We start from the raw sequence: 14,404 nt of genomic DNA, 5'->3' as shown, positions 1-14,404 counted from the left end.
GTACTCTTTTTTCCTTACCATGATTTTTGTCCCACTGAGTTTTTCCATAATGAGGTTTTTAACGAGACATCAAATAATATGCAAATGATTGACATCCAAATGACGTAGAAGTCCAGACTTATCTAGCAAAAAGAAAGACTCCGTCATCTAAGCGTTTCAAGAAAAAGAAGATTATATATCTTTTCTAGGGAGAGCCCTACTGCACTCTTTTTTCCTTTGTTATGGTTTTTGTCATAAACGGATTTTTTCATAATAAAACTTTTAATGAAGCAGTACATGATATATTAATAATGCTGGATAATCAAGAGGAAGTGTTGTAAAATGGATGATTATTCATTATTCTCCGCCATAAATTTTACCTGCTTACTCTTATCTTTTTACACCATAATTCTTACCTACTCAGAGTAATATTTTATGTTTATAACCAGGGCTGGCCCGTGAGATTTTGCTGCCTAAAGCCCAACAAATTTTTTTAGCCCATAATTTAAAAAAAAACCACAACTTACAGTTTCAAGAATCAAACCTGCGCTTCGAATTTGCTGCCTTTAATTTGTATATATTTTCTGGCGTCCTGAAGCAAGGACTTTATCAGCTTTAGCCCAAGGCCGGCTCTCTCCTATAAATAGAGTGTAAAGTAGAGGAGACATAGCAATAAGCCAATAAGACTATCTCCAATGGGTAGTTGAATAAAATTATTCAACTGTTTAATTAATGCAATGGGGAGTTGAAATAATTGTTGAGAATGACGTGGGTTCAATTTTGTTGAAACCATTCAACTAGTTGAATTTTGCTGACTCAGCCAAAAAGTAAGAAAAAAATTAAAGATTTGCGCAGAAAAGAAAAAAATTGCGGACATGTGGTATATAATAGTTGGTTAAAAAAACTAGTATAGAATAAAATCATGATAATGACATTTGCTGTGATGTTATTGGTTATTAAGACTTTCCACATTTTTTTCTTATCCAGATTATTTGATATCAATTATTTGGTCATAAATTATTTTATTTTTAAAAAACATTTATACCAAAATTCATCATTTTTCATACTCTATAAATAGAAACTAGGTTCATTTGATTTGGATACCAGAAAAAAAACTCATCTTTTTACTATATTTTTTCTATTAACCTCCAATAAACTCTTGTAAATATTTTAATTTAATTTATTGATATTTATTATTTATTATTAATTAAAAACAAAATATTAAAATATTTAAAAAAAAAGTAGTGGGGTAAAGTGTTGAATTTTATTAAACAAAATTATTTTAGAATATAAAATTTGAATGAATGTTAAATTATTAGGTGGAAGAAAGAGAAGATGATGTGGAGTGTTTAAAAGAAAAAAAGAAGGTATTGAATCTTTTCACCATTGTAGATAGTCTAAGAAGTAGAATCACTTCATCTTTCTTGTGTCTCTCCCTTGTGCTTATTCATTCATATACTCTTTATATAATATATAATATATAGATGATGATATATATATATATATATGTTTTTATTCATAATAAAATATTGAATAATTGAAAGTTTTTTATGTTTTTTTTTTCGTTCGACTAGCGATCCAGAACATCTCTTCCTCGATTTCTAACCAAACACTAAACCAATAACCAACCAATTCGGTTAAGCACAATACGAGATAACCAATTATAAGAGAACGCAATGACTACAAATGTAAATATATGCATCCTTATGTAATTGTATTGTATAAATACGAGTCTACGTGTAAAACGCGAGCGCCAATTGAAAAGAACAAAAGTTTGTCAGTCTCTTATTTCGCTGCTTCTTCTTCGTCTTCGTCTCTCGCTCGGAATCGCCGTTGGAGTGGGTCTGGTAATCACTACCCAAAGAAACTTACCTCTCGCTAGAGTTTCAGGTGCGTCGTCTTTTTCACAATTTCGTTTAAATAGTCGGGAATTAGTATCAGTAGTGTTTCAATGTGCTTCTTTCGCGAATGATCTATTGACGGAAATGCGAATGAAATCTTTGTATTCTTTCTCGATTTTCTCAGCAAGTATTGTTGAATTTCGTAGTGACTGTATTGTTTCGCGAAATGGATAGGATTCTTTTGTATGGGACTAGATTATGTTCGTCAGATTCATGAATTTCGCGTTCTCGCGTTAAGGGGATTTTCTCAATAAGTAGCTGCTTCTCACGAAATGGGTAGGATTCTTTTTGTGTGCGACTAGATTATTGTTCTTCAGATTCATGAATTTCGCGTTTGGAATCTGATCTTTAGGTTAAATGGGTAGGGAAATTGCTTAATCTCTGAACCGATGGATCCTCCTCCACGACCACCTGCTAAAGAGGTATATAATCCAACAACTGTATGTTCCAATTGGGTTTTCTTCATTTTTCCTGTTAGTCATTTACGAAACAAAAAACGTAGGTGGGGAATGAATTTGCAAAAGATTACTATACCGTCTTGAAAGATTATCCGCAGCAACTCCGTGGGGTTTATCAAGATTCCAGTAAGATTGGACGGACTAGAAACGATGGAATGATGCGTTTAAACACCTTATCGGTAAAAATCATACCTTTTTTCCTTGATTGACTCAAATCCTACTTGGTGAAAACTCTTTTTTATGCTGATTGAATTCCTGTTAATAAAGCAGAATATAGACGATGAGAATCTTAGTGGAGGTTTTGGTTCGGTGGAGGTAACCAGTATCATTTCCCGAGACTGTCAAGATGGTGTTGTCTTGGTTGTTGTCTGTGGCTACTCCACTCAAAAAGAGACACTTGAAATGATGAAGAACTTCATCCAAGTTTTCTTTCTTGCTCCCCAAGAAGCCGAGGGCTACGTTGTTTTGATTGACATTCTCCAATTTGATGACCAGACGATTGTTTCTGCTAGTAATAATGGTGTGTTAATAAAGCAATCAGTTCAATTATAAAAGCAGCCTGCATATTTTGCTCCCGAGGAAGTGTCTAAGACCTTGGTTTAATGGGGATTGATTCAGTCGTAGAGGAGAGAGTTTCAGAAAAGGAGGTCGCTCGCAAAGAAGTTGCAGATTGTTTACTGAGAGCTTTTGAACAAAAAGATGGACTCGAAGATTTGTCTAAGATATCTGATGCCTCTGCTGTAAGTGGACACTGAAAGATCTAAATAAGTAATTTCTGGACTTGGAACTGATACTTAATAATGTTAATGATACGTGATGGTGGTGAAGGCGATACAAAAATGTCAAGATCAACATCCGTCTTGTGATCCTTCTCCAGAGATAAAAGCTGATGATAAAACTGAAAATGGAAACAATCACGAGGATCAAGGTAGGAAATTCGTAAAATAGTTTTGATAAAGACAATCTTGCTCTCCTTTTAACCTTTTGTGTTTATTTATTTATCAGCGGTAACTGAGGGTACGGGAGTTTGCGTTAAAGTTCTTCCTCCACATGCTACCATTGAATCGGTTCAAAATGCATTTAAGGAGTTTGGAGCAATTAGAGGAAATGGAATTCAAGTTGTTTTTAACAGATTGGTACATGTCGACTAATCTACTAATAAGGGATTTTTTGAACCCTTTTTCATAGGGTAAACAAACACTGATCGTACTTGTATCAAATCGGTAGGGCTATAAAATTGGTTTTATGGAGTTTGAGGAAGCAAATGCTGCCCGGAAGGCAATAGAGGTACCTGGACCCCTGTCTAACACTTGGTCTTAATAGCTCTAGGGTTTCAATTTCATCTCTTGAAGCCACAATCGCAGAACTGTTTTTAATTGTTTTGATAATATTGGTATGAATCTTATTCAGGCGTCCCCTGTGATTGTTCTTGGGCGAGAAGTTCTTGTAATGCCGAAGAAGCGAAGATTTTATGACTTTTGGGAATGGCGGAAGTTGAAGGAGGAAGAAAGTAGACGTCAGGGGGAAGAGGGAGGAACATTAGTTGATCACTCTTGGGACGTTGAGCAGGTAATGGAGGAGTATAGAAAGTTTCAGGAGGAGCAGAGGAAGCTTGAGGAGGAACAAAGTAAGCATCAGGAGGAAGAGAGAGGAACAAGAGTTGATCATTCGTGGAACTATGAGACAAAAGTTAAGGACTTTTGGGACTGGCAGAGGTCAAAGGAGGAACAAAGTAAGCTTCAGGAGATAGAAAGAGGAACAGGAGTGTATCATGCTCGGAACCATGAGCAAGTACTGAAGACACAGAGGAAGCTTTGGGAGGAAAAGATGACGATTCACGAGAAGAAGGAGGAGTTCCAGGAAGAAAAGACGAAGTTTCAGGAGGAAAAGATGAAGCTTCAGGAGGAAAGGATGAAGTTGAAGCTTCAGGAAGAAAAGATGAAGTTTCAGGAGGAAAAGATAAAGCTTCAGGAGGAAAGGACAAAGCTTCAGGAGGAAAGGATTCAGGAAGAAAAGATAAAGCTTCAGGAGGAAAGGACAAAGCTTCAGGAGGAAAAGATAAAGCTTCAAGAGGAAAGGATTCAGGAAGAAAAGATAAAGCTTCAGGAGGAAAAGATAAAGCTTCAAGAGAAAAGGATTCAGGAAGAAAAGATGAAGCTTCAGGAGGAAATGATGAAGTTTCAGGAGGAAAAGATGACGATTCACGAGAAGAAGGTGGAGTTCCAGGAAGAAAAGACGAAGTTTCAGGAAGAAAAGATGAAGCTTCAGGAGGAAAAGATAAAGCTGAAGCTTCAGGAGGAAAAGATAAAGCTTCATGAGAAAAGGATTCAGGAAGAAAAGATGAAGCTTCAGGAGGAAATGATGAAGTTTCAGGAAGAAGAAGAGAATCACAACTGGACGTGTCTAGTAATGTAGATAGAGGAGGGGATTTACATGCATATATGGGTGTGTAGTGATAGAATCTTAACAACTGATTAGACTAAAAACAGTAGGAGAGGTTTTTGGTTCATGTAGTGGTAAAAGTGATTTGATATATTTGGAATACAATGAATTGGATCTTTTGTGAAGCTTTTACTTTGTGTTTTTTTTGAGTATTGGACTCTATGAAACTGGCTATTGATCAAACAGATAAAAAAAAAAAAAAAAAAAAAAAAAAAAAAAAAAAAGAGCAATTGCAAAGAAAGAAATCTGATCTCAACATCAAGTTTTCAGATGGAATCAACTCCTCGAGAGGCTAACTTCTTCAACATATATATCAATAAGTTGATCAAAAGTTGTCTAGTGATCTGATGAGACTCAGCCGCACAAGCTTTTCCTCTGATCCAAACATTATACCATGGTGTCCTGTTATCTTTGCCGCTCTGAAAATCTCATAGCAGTTGTATCTTATATACAGTACTCTCTCTCACACTTCACCCACGCATAAGCTTTCAAAATGAAAATCAAACAAGTTATACATTTCAAAAAACAGACATAAAGTATCAGCTTTCTTGCACTAGAAGATGAAACTTACAAGAGGCAAAGTCTCTGACTTTCTTGAAACAGTTGCAGTACTCAGGTTTGATTGTCTGCAACGAGAAACGCGTTGACATTGAAAAGATCTTGTTCAGTGTATCCCATCTTTTCTTCAAAGTTTTATAAAACAAAATTGAATATCTCATCGCTTCCATAGCTAACTACTACTTTGAGCAATTCAAGAACTTGAAGCTGTGTTACCCGAGAAACTCCCATTCGAGTAATTGAGAAGACCATACGGAATCGTCAATCGTGTGATCTCACTACGCTACAACTTTCAAAGATAACAATGAATTCGTGCACAACACAAGTCCATGATCTAGTTACAATCAAGAAGAAAAGTTTTTTTTTCGACGAAAAACAACTACACAATGAGGAGTGAGGACAGAGTATGATAAGCTAAGAACCCGATCAAAGCTTTTGAGTACAGAACAAGTATAGAAACTTAGACACAAGAGATTTCTTTTGGGTAGTTATGACTACCTCTTTTTTTGGTTTTTCATTACTTAAATAGAAAAGGTTGGAACCATAGTTCCTACAAAGATGGAAACAAATAACAACCACTTTCCGTAAGTGGAGAAGTCCTCAGACTTATTTGCAGGAACTGAAACGTTAAGGACTGGACTTAGTCAAAAGACATTATCCCAATTGTTTGCAGAAATTAGAAATAAAGAAAAAGACTAAGTTGTGCGCTGCGGACAAATGCGTATGCGTAGACAGTGAGGACAGAGTAGAATAAAGAAAAACGAAACCTGGAAAAAAAAAAGAAAAAAAAAAAGAGAAGCGGGTATTTTTTTCTTTGGTTCGAGCAGCGAATCCAGAAACACCTTCTTCCTCGAATCTTAACCAAACACTAAACCAACAACCAACCAATTCGGTTAAGCACAGTACGATAACCAATTATGAGAGAACGCAATGGCAACAAATGTAAATATATGCATACTTATGAAACTGCATAAATAAGAGTGCGTGTATAAAAAAGAAAAAAAGTAATCAGTCTCTTTTCGTTGCTTCTTCTTCTTCTTCTCTCGCTCGGAATCGCCATTGGAGTGGCTCTAGCAGAAATCTGGAGATATTCATACTCAATCGCGCCTAAAATCACTAACCATAAACAAACTTACCTCTCGCTAGAGTTTCAGGTGCGTCGTCTTTTTCACAATTTCGATTAAATCTTCGAGAATTAGAATCAGTAGTGTTTCGATGTGCGTCTTCGTGAATGATTATGGGTATTGACTGAAACGCCAAGGCAATCTTTGCATTCTTTGTCGATTTTCTCAATAAGTAGCTGCTTCTCGCGAAATGGGTAGGATTCTTTTTGTGTGCGACTAGATTATTGTTCGTCAGATTCATGAATTTCGCGTTTGGAATCTGATCTTTAGGTTAAAAGGGTAGGGAAATTGCTCAATCTCTGAACCGATGGATCCTCCTGCACGATTACCTGCTGAAGAGGTATGTAATTCAACAACTGTATGATCCAATTAGGTTTTCTTCATTTTCCTCTTAGTCATTTACGAAACAAAAAACGTAGGTTGGGGATGAATTTGCAAAAGATTACTATACCGTCTTGGAATATTATCCGCAGCATCTCCGTGCGTTTTATCAAGATTCTAGTAAGATTGGACGGACTAGAAACGATGTAATGCGTTTAAACACCTTATCGGTAAAAATCATACCTTTTTTCCCTTGATTGACTCAAATCCTATTTGGTGAAAATCTCTCTTTTTGCTGATTGATTCCTATTCTTGGAGCAGAATATAGATGATGAGAATCTTAATGGAGGTTCTGGTTCGGTGGAGGTAACCAGTATCATTTCCCGAGACTGTCAAGATGGTGTTGTCTTGGTTGTTGTCTGTGGCTACTCCACTCAAAAAGAGACACTTGAAATGATGAAGAACTTCACCCAAGTTTTCTTTCTTGCTCCCCAAGAACCCGAGGGCTACTTTGTTTTGATTGACATTCTCCAATTTGATGACCAGACGATTGTTTCTGCTAGTAATAATGGTGTGTTAGCAAAGCAATCAGTTCAATTATAAAAGCAGCCTGCATATTTTGCTCCCGAGGAAAGCCCTGTTCCTTTGACCAGTTGGTATTCTCAGTCTGAATTATTCATCTGGTTGATCCATCCAGATTATGTTCGTTTTATTAATAAAATTTCATGACTCATTTAACTGATTCATTTGACTGATCCATCTGAATGAAGTTTTGTTTGTTTGATCATTCCACATCTCCATCTAAATAAAAAAATGACTAAAATACCCATATTTTCATCTAACCATATCTTCAGTCTAATATTAACTATATTATCACTAATTCTTAATAAAAATAATGTTTTACAACTAAATAATTTTTAGATAATTATTTTTAACATTTCAAAATTTTTCTTTTTAAGAAAATAATATAAAAAAAAATTATAACAATTCATTAAAAAAAAATTAATTTAGTGAATTATTAATACCCAATAAAAACATTTAAACAAATATTTTCTCATTGGTAAAGCAAACTACAATATCTTCTTCATAAATTATAATTTCATCATACGAAACATATCATATTATACTTATAAAGGTACAAAACAAAGTTTTTTTAGAAATGCATAATCCTTAAACCACCAACTCTCCCTTCTCTTCACCAGATCCTACAAATAAAGACAACAAATTTTTTTCTATTAGAATAAAAGGAGAATTCAAATAAAAGACAAAAGAAAGACAAAGATCACATACCTGTCAATATGGAAGTCTAGTTCTTTTTGCCATCTCTAAGGTTAATGGCATCACTTTTTGCCTCCATAACTCTATCACCTGATGGTAAGTATGGAGCATGTCCAACAATTTCATCACCATGCTGTTCATATGACTCCACATTTTCCCAATATTCAAAGTCTCTATCCTCTTCTCTTGAATCTCTGATAAAGTTGTGAAGAGCCATTGTTGCTGTCACAATCTTTATCCATTTCTTAAGCTCATACTTAGGATGTTTCCTGTCCAGAATCCGCCATTTAGCTTTCCATACACCAAATGTGCACTCAATCTTCGATCTCAAACCCGAATGCTTGCGGTTGAACAGCTCTCTACCGTTTGTAGGTGGTCCTCCTCTGTTGACCTAGATAGCCGGTTCTAGTGGGATAACCTGAATCAACTAAGTAATACTTTCCAGGTGGAGGATGTGGAAAAGAAGCTTCTTGTGCTGCACAATGTGTTAGCACATTTGTGTCATGTGCTCTCTCGGGAACTCCAACATAAGCATATATGAATTTCATACTGAAATTACATATAGCAAGCACATTCATAGTTGGCTCTGATTTTTAACCTCTAAAGGGCTCTACATTCCCTGATGGAGGACGGACTGGCACATGTGTGCCATCAAGAGCACCAATGCAATCCTCAAAATAAGGCATATACTGGTCATCATCTACTAGAAAAGGATCAGCACTTGCAAACTCATCCCTTGCGGGTTTCACTATATCTGCTGCGAGTTTCAAAAAAGCACTTAAAACATCATCTAGCTTCCTTTTCACTGTGTCTAGTGAATGTTGATACCACTCAGCTAAGGCCTGTACAGTTAGATCTTGTGCAACCATTTCTATGAACATTGCAACACTCTCTTCTATATAAACATGGCAAAATTCCTCTAACTTATACTGCTCAGATAGCATCTTACACAAACTCCTAAATGTTGACTGGTGCATGCGTAGAATATCAAAACATTGTACCATATCAAAACCCATATCAAAGCTTTTCTCAAAAGCGAGCAGAACAAGCAGCAAGCATCGATTAGAGAAGAAAACTTGGAATTCTAAACAAAACCCAGAAAGATATTACCTCAGCTGAGAGAGAAAACGAGATCGTCGGAGAGAGATCAAAGCTTCTTCGGAGAAGTATAGATCGAAGGAAGAAGCAGCCGAAGAAATGTCTCGCAGCCGGAGAAGACACCGGCGAATGGAGATGTTTTGCAGCCGGAGAATACGCAGGAGAAGGGAGTTTTCTCGCTGGAGAAGTGGAGATCGACGGAAGAAGCAGCGGAGGAAATAGAGAGAGTGGATGATAATCGATTTAGGTTTTAGGTTGTCTCATGTAGTTTTAAATTTTTTTGAAGGATATTTTAGTCATTTTAAATTTTTGACTGAAGCTGGTTCATCTAGCTGGTTCAATTCGGCTCAGCCAGCTGTTTAAAATTTTGGTCATAAGTTAATTGATCCAGTTGACTGATTCATCCGAGTGAAGGTGATTTTATGCCTTTAACGAACATCAGCTGACTGGATCATCTGGATGAATCAGTCAACTGCTCAAACGAACAGGGCTGAAGTGTCTAAGATCTTGGTTTGATGGGGATTGAAAATGAAGTTTTAGAAGTTCCAAAAACGAAGGCCCCTCTCAAAGAAGTTGGAGGTGGTTTACTGGCAGTTTCTGAACCAAATGATGGACTTGAAGATGTGTCTAAGATATCTGATGCCTCATTTGTAAGGGGACACTCAAAGATCTAAATAACTAGCTTTTGGACTTGGAAACTGATACGTAATATGTAAAGAATAAAAATCTGATCCTTTTATATGGTCTTTTAGTTACGTTTTTTTCTTTTGGGATTGTTATTCTTTAAATATGTTTTGCTACTAACTTTTGATGGACGGTGAGATTAAAGCTTAGTAACCCAGTGCTAGACCTGATATTAGCCATGCAGTCGGAATGTTGGGTAGATTTCAGAGTAACCCAGGACTCGCTCATTGGAAAGCTGCAAAGAAAGTTTTAAGATACCTAAAGAGAACAAGAAACTACATGCTAACATATAGAAAATCAACACATCCACAGATGGTTGGATTTTCAGACTCAAATTTTGGCGGATGCCAAGATTCTAGGCATTGCACTCTCGGCTATGTGTATCTTCTTTGTGGAGGTGCCATTTCATGGAAAAGTCAGAAATCGCAATTGATTTACACATCCATCATGGAGGCTGAGTATGTTGTATGTTATGAGGCTTCTATTTAGGGATCATGGTTGCGGAACTTTGTCTCTGAATTTAGGGCTTTAAGTTTTGTTGACAAGCCCTTAACTCTTTATTGTGACAATCAGGCTGCAATCTTTTCGCCAAACATGATAGAATATCTAAAGGTGCCAAGCATATGGACCTTAAATATCTATCACTAAAGCAAGATGTTAAAAGAGAAAAGTTTGTCATTGAACACATAGGCACTGAACTTATGGTTGCAGACATATTTACGAAACTTTTACCTCCAAAGACCTTTATAAAGCATGCTGAAAGTATGGGTCTTGAGGATATCATTTAATTAGATTGTCTGCTTATGTTGTAGCCTATATTTGACATTTATGTGAGCTCTTTATGATTTTAACATTTTTCATTCGTTCTGTTTCTAACGTATGCACACATTATGATTTAAGAATAACAGAATGTGTCTTTGTTTAAAGACATTAAAGAGACCATTATGATAACTTCCGCTGATGTTTACGCTTTAGTTATGAAAGTAATCAATGTAGTGGTATATGGAAGGAATCATGTTGCAAAATAGACTGCGTTTCATTTCAATGAATCAGTCTAAACTTTGTTGCGAAAATTATGATAAAATAAAGAAAACTGTTGATGAAGGTGACACTGATATCTCTGAGAAGGGTAAGCGTATTATTATACCTTCTTCGTATACTGGTGGTACAAGGTATATGGTTCAACATTATCTAGATGCGATGACTACTTGCCAGCATTTTGGTTTTCCGGATTTTTTCATAACCTTTACGTGTAATCCCAAATGGCCTGAGATTACCAGCATCTAAAAAGACATAACTTGAAGCAAGACGATAGGCCAGATATATGTACGCGGGTGTTCAATATGAAACTAGATGATCTCATGCACAGACTCACTAAAGAAAATGTACTAGATGTCGTAAAAGCCGGTATGTTTTATTAAACTAAGTATCTTATTACGTTTAGCAAGATGTTGCCCATACCACTGCTAGATGATCATGCTAACTATTTTTTTTAAAACTAAAAATTATTCGTTGCAGCGATCTACACGATTGAGTTTCAAAAACAGGGACTTCCTCATGCACACATCGTTCTTTTTTTAGAGGCTGGTCACAAGCTACCAACTGGTGATGACATTGATAAGATAATATGAGCTGAAATTCCTGACAAGGATATTGATCCAGCGCTGTATGAGATAGTAGGAGATGTCATGATGCATGGGCCATGTGGTGATTTGAATAAGGACATTGTTTGTATGGCTGAAGGAAAATGTACAAAGTATTTTCCAAAAGCATTCAGTCCGATCACTAAAATAGATGATGTTGGATATCCTATATAAAGGCGACGTAATAATAAGAAAGTTATTGTTAAAAAGGGTATTGAATGTGATAATGGATTTGTGGTTCCTTATAATAGGAGTCTCACATTGCTTTATAGGGTTCATATCAATGTCAAATGGTGTGTACAATCTCGATCAGTAAAGTATCTGTTCAAATATATTCATAAAGGTGCTGATTACATCCGTGCAACTATCAAGAATGATGATAAAGAAAACAAGATTAAGAAAAACTTCAATTGTAGGTATGTTTTAAACATTTTGTTCACATCTTTTATACCTCTGAAATTTCAATCTTCCATTATTTAATAATGTCTTTCTATATAGGTATGTAGCGCCTTCGGAATCTACGTGGAGAATTTTTGGTAATCGTACTCACCATCGCACGGTTTCTGTAGTTAAACTACCCTTTCATTTACCGAACCAGCAAATGGTCATATACAATGAGGATGATCCAGGTGATGAGGTTATTAATCGTGTCTCGGTTGGTACGTCCAAATTTATTGCTTGGATGGAGTGCAACAAGGTGTATGAATTTGCGACGACGTTAACTTATGCACAACTTCCTTCTAGATTTGTATGGAATAGACCAAGGAGAATTGCTCTTGGTAGAATTACATACGTACCCATTGGAGCAGGTGAAGAGTACTATTTAAGACTTCTGCTTAATTTAGTCACAGGACCATGTAGTTTTGACGATATAAAAACGGTCAACAAAGTTCTACATTCTTCGTTCAAAGAAGCTTGCTATGCATATGGAGTATTGAATGATGACAAAAAATATATTGAGGCCATCAATGATGCCGGATTGTGGCTTTCTGCCAATTATCTCCGTCGTCTTTTTGTGATCATGCTCACTACTCATAGTATATTCATTCCTTCTAGAGTTTGGAATGCTACATGGCAGGTATTATCAGATGACATCATATATAATTACAAAAAGGCTGCTAGGGATCAAAGTAAGTCGTATAGTTATCATTTACGTTGTTGTTATTATATATCTTTAATATATTGGTAACTAATTTATATTTTATAAATTTTTGAAATTTTGTAGCTGTTAGTCTATCTGAGGAGCAAGTTAAAGAGTTTTCTCTGGTCGAAATAGAACTTCTTTTACGTGTAAGTGGGAGATCTTTAAAAGAATTCACACCTATGCCATTTCCTGAAGATATTACTCTGGAGTCACGTGATAATCCTCTTATTCGGGATGAGAGGAACTACAATCGTGAAACTCTTAGAGTTAGAAACGAGCAGATGTTAGCCACTGTAACCAGCGAACAGAGAAGTGTTTATGATGAGATCCTAGAAGCAGTAAATAAGAACAAGGGATGTATGTTATTTGTTATGGTTTTGGAGGTACTGGTAAAACTTACTTGTAAAGTCTATTAGGATCTGCTCTTCGTTCCAAAGGTGATGTTGTTCTTAACGTTGCATCGAGCGGGATTGCTGCGTTGCTATTAGAAGGAGGCCGAAAGGAATCTATTGTGGTTAATAAGTTTACCTTCTGTGCAATCAAAAAGGAATCTAATCTTGCCGATCTGATAAGGCTGGTTAAACTCATTATATGGGATGAGGCGTTGATGATGAGTAAAGACTGCTTCGAGACTCTAGATAGAACAATGCATGATATATTAGAAGTTGATAAGCCTTTTGGTGACATGGTCATTGTTTTGGGAGGGGATTTCAGGCAAATATTGCCAGTGATTCCAAATGCTGGGAAGACAGAGATACTTATGGCCACTTTGAATTCGTCACATCTGTGGTACAAATGTAGAGTGTTGAGGCTTACACAGAACATGCGACTTATTGCTGGAGATAGTAGCCGTGCAATGCTTGAACGTGCTGCTTTTACAAAGTGGATCTTAGATATTGGTGATAGAATGATAAATGATGATGGGAGTGGTGAATCCGAGATTGATATTCCCGATGATCTGTTGATTAAAGAGTGTGAAGATCCTATAAAAACGATTGTCAAAGAAATTTATGGGATCGTTTTTCCAAAAACTGATCCTAAATTTTTTCAAGACTGTGCCATACTGAGTCCAAGAAACGATGATGTAGAGACGATAAATGACTACATGCTTTCGAAATTGTCTGATATGTTTATGATTTATTAGCCTTTTAATTTATTTGTTTAGATTTATATAATATAACGATTGTTATGTATGTTATAGGTATTGAAATGACCTATCTTAGTTGTGATAGCATTGATACCGCTGAGCAAGTTGTCAATTATAACGATGCATCTGAAATACCATCGGAGAGTGTAGCCAGTGAGAATATAGGTGGGTCTAACAATATGATTTATACCGAGGAGTTTTTAAATAGTATCAAAATGTTTGGATTCCCTAATCATGTCCTGAAGTTGAGGGAATGTATTTCTGTAATGCTGCTAAGAAATATCGACCCTAAGAATAGGTTGTGTAATGGCACAAGACTCATCATAACTCGGACAGCTAATTATGTTCTCGAGGCTCAGATAATAACTGGTAGCAAAGTTGGTGACAAAGTACTCATTCCTAGAATATTCTTCTCTCCTTCGGAGATGAAACTTCTTTTCAGGATGAAACGCAAGCAGTTTCCTATTACACTAGCATTTGCAATGACTATAAACAAAAGTCAATGACAAACACTCGAAAAGGTTGGTTTGTATCTTCCAAGACCGGTATTTACTCATGGGCAACTATGTTGCTGTGTCGAGGGTTACATCCAAAGAAGGTTTGAAGATCTTGATCACCGATAAAGAC

General features: G+C 36.1%; 3 protein-coding genes across 4 annotated transcripts; all 3 read left to right on the top strand.

Moving 5' to 3' along the window:
* Nucleotides 1-1,795: 1,795 nt before the first annotated feature.
* Nucleotides 1,796-4,873, top strand: LOC18991662 (golgin subfamily A member 6-like protein 22). Of its 2 annotated transcripts, XM_024152819.1 has the most exons (9): nucleotides 1,796-1,869; nucleotides 2,233-2,302; nucleotides 2,383-2,517; nucleotides 2,609-2,858; nucleotides 2,957-3,078; nucleotides 3,167-3,266; nucleotides 3,344-3,474; nucleotides 3,566-3,625; nucleotides 3,749-4,873. In XM_024152819.1, the coding sequence occupies exons 2-9, from the start codon at nucleotides 2,270-2,272 to the stop codon at nucleotides 4,751-4,753; spliced, it is 1,836 nt and encodes a 611-aa protein (XP_024008587.1). In that variant the 5' UTR covers nucleotides 1,796-1,869; nucleotides 2,233-2,269; the 3' UTR covers nucleotides 4,754-4,873. The 2 variants fall into 2 exon arrangements, with proteins under 2 accessions (XP_024008587.1, XP_024008588.1); XM_024152820.1 differs by lacking the exon at nucleotides 1,796-1,869 and having other exon boundaries at nucleotides 2,248-2,302; nucleotides 2,405-2,517.
* A 1,467-nt stretch (nucleotides 4,874-6,340) lies between these two features.
* LOC18991660 (putative G3BP-like protein) lies at nucleotides 6,341-7,570 on the top strand. Its single transcript, XM_006414978.2, has 4 exons — nucleotides 6,341-6,492; nucleotides 6,733-6,802; nucleotides 6,882-7,013; nucleotides 7,105-7,570. The coding sequence occupies exons 2-4, from the start codon at nucleotides 6,770-6,772 to the stop codon at nucleotides 7,384-7,386; spliced, it is 447 nt and encodes a 148-aa protein (XP_006415041.1). The 5' UTR covers nucleotides 6,341-6,492; nucleotides 6,733-6,769; the 3' UTR covers nucleotides 7,387-7,570.
* A 4,517-nt stretch (nucleotides 7,571-12,087) lies between these two features.
* Nucleotides 12,088-13,774, top strand: LOC112083869. Its single transcript, XM_024151941.1, has 3 exons — nucleotides 12,088-12,616; nucleotides 12,712-12,987; nucleotides 13,068-13,774. The coding sequence occupies exons 1-3, from the start codon at nucleotides 12,088-12,090 to the stop codon at nucleotides 13,772-13,774; spliced, it is 1,512 nt and encodes a 503-aa protein (XP_024007709.1).
* The last annotated feature ends 630 nt before the right edge of the window (nucleotides 13,775-14,404 follow it).

This window comes from Eutrema salsugineum, unplaced genomic scaffold (assembly GCF_000478725.1).
Source record: "Eutrema salsugineum unplaced genomic scaffold, Eutsalg1_0 scaffold_5, whole genome shotgun sequence".
In the NCBI taxonomy this organism is placed as follows: domain Eukaryota; kingdom Viridiplantae; phylum Streptophyta; class Magnoliopsida; order Brassicales; family Brassicaceae; genus Eutrema; species Eutrema salsugineum.
This window is presented reverse-complemented; position numbering and strand designations above follow the sequence as displayed.

Bases quoted from the DNA above. Each gene is read 5' to 3' on its own strand.
- LOC18991660 (XM_006414978.2), top strand. From the start codon at position 6,770: ATGGATCCTCCTGCACGATTACCTGCTGAAGAG. The intron at 6,803-6,881 runs GTATGTAATTCA...CAAAAAACGTAG, and splicing joins CACGATTACCTGCTGAAGAG to GTTGGGGATGAATTTGCAAA. The intron at 7,014-7,104 runs GTAAAAATCATA...TTCTTGGAGCAG, and splicing joins TGCGTTTAAACACCTTATCG to AATATAGATGATGAGAATCT.
- LOC112083869 (XM_024151941.1), top strand. From the start codon at position 12,088: ATGGTCATATACAATGAGGATGATCCAGGTGATGAGGTTATTAATCGT. The intron at 12,617-12,711 runs GTAAGTCGTATA...GAAATTTTGTAG, and splicing joins AAAGGCTGCTAGGGATCAAA to CTGTTAGTCTATCTGAGGAG. The intron at 12,988-13,067 runs GTATGTTATTTG...TTCGTTCCAAAG, and splicing joins AGTAAATAAGAACAAGGGAT to GTGATGTTGTTCTTAACGTT.
- LOC18991662 (XM_024152819.1), top strand. From the start codon at position 2,270: ATGGATCCTCCTCCACGACCACCTGCTAAAGAG. The intron at 2,518-2,608 runs GTAAAAATCATA...TTAATAAAGCAG, and splicing joins TGCGTTTAAACACCTTATCG to AATATAGACGATGAGAATCT. The intron at 2,859-2,956 runs GTGTGTTAATAA...GGATTGATTCAG, and splicing joins TGTTTCTGCTAGTAATAATG to TCGTAGAGGAGAGAGTTTCA.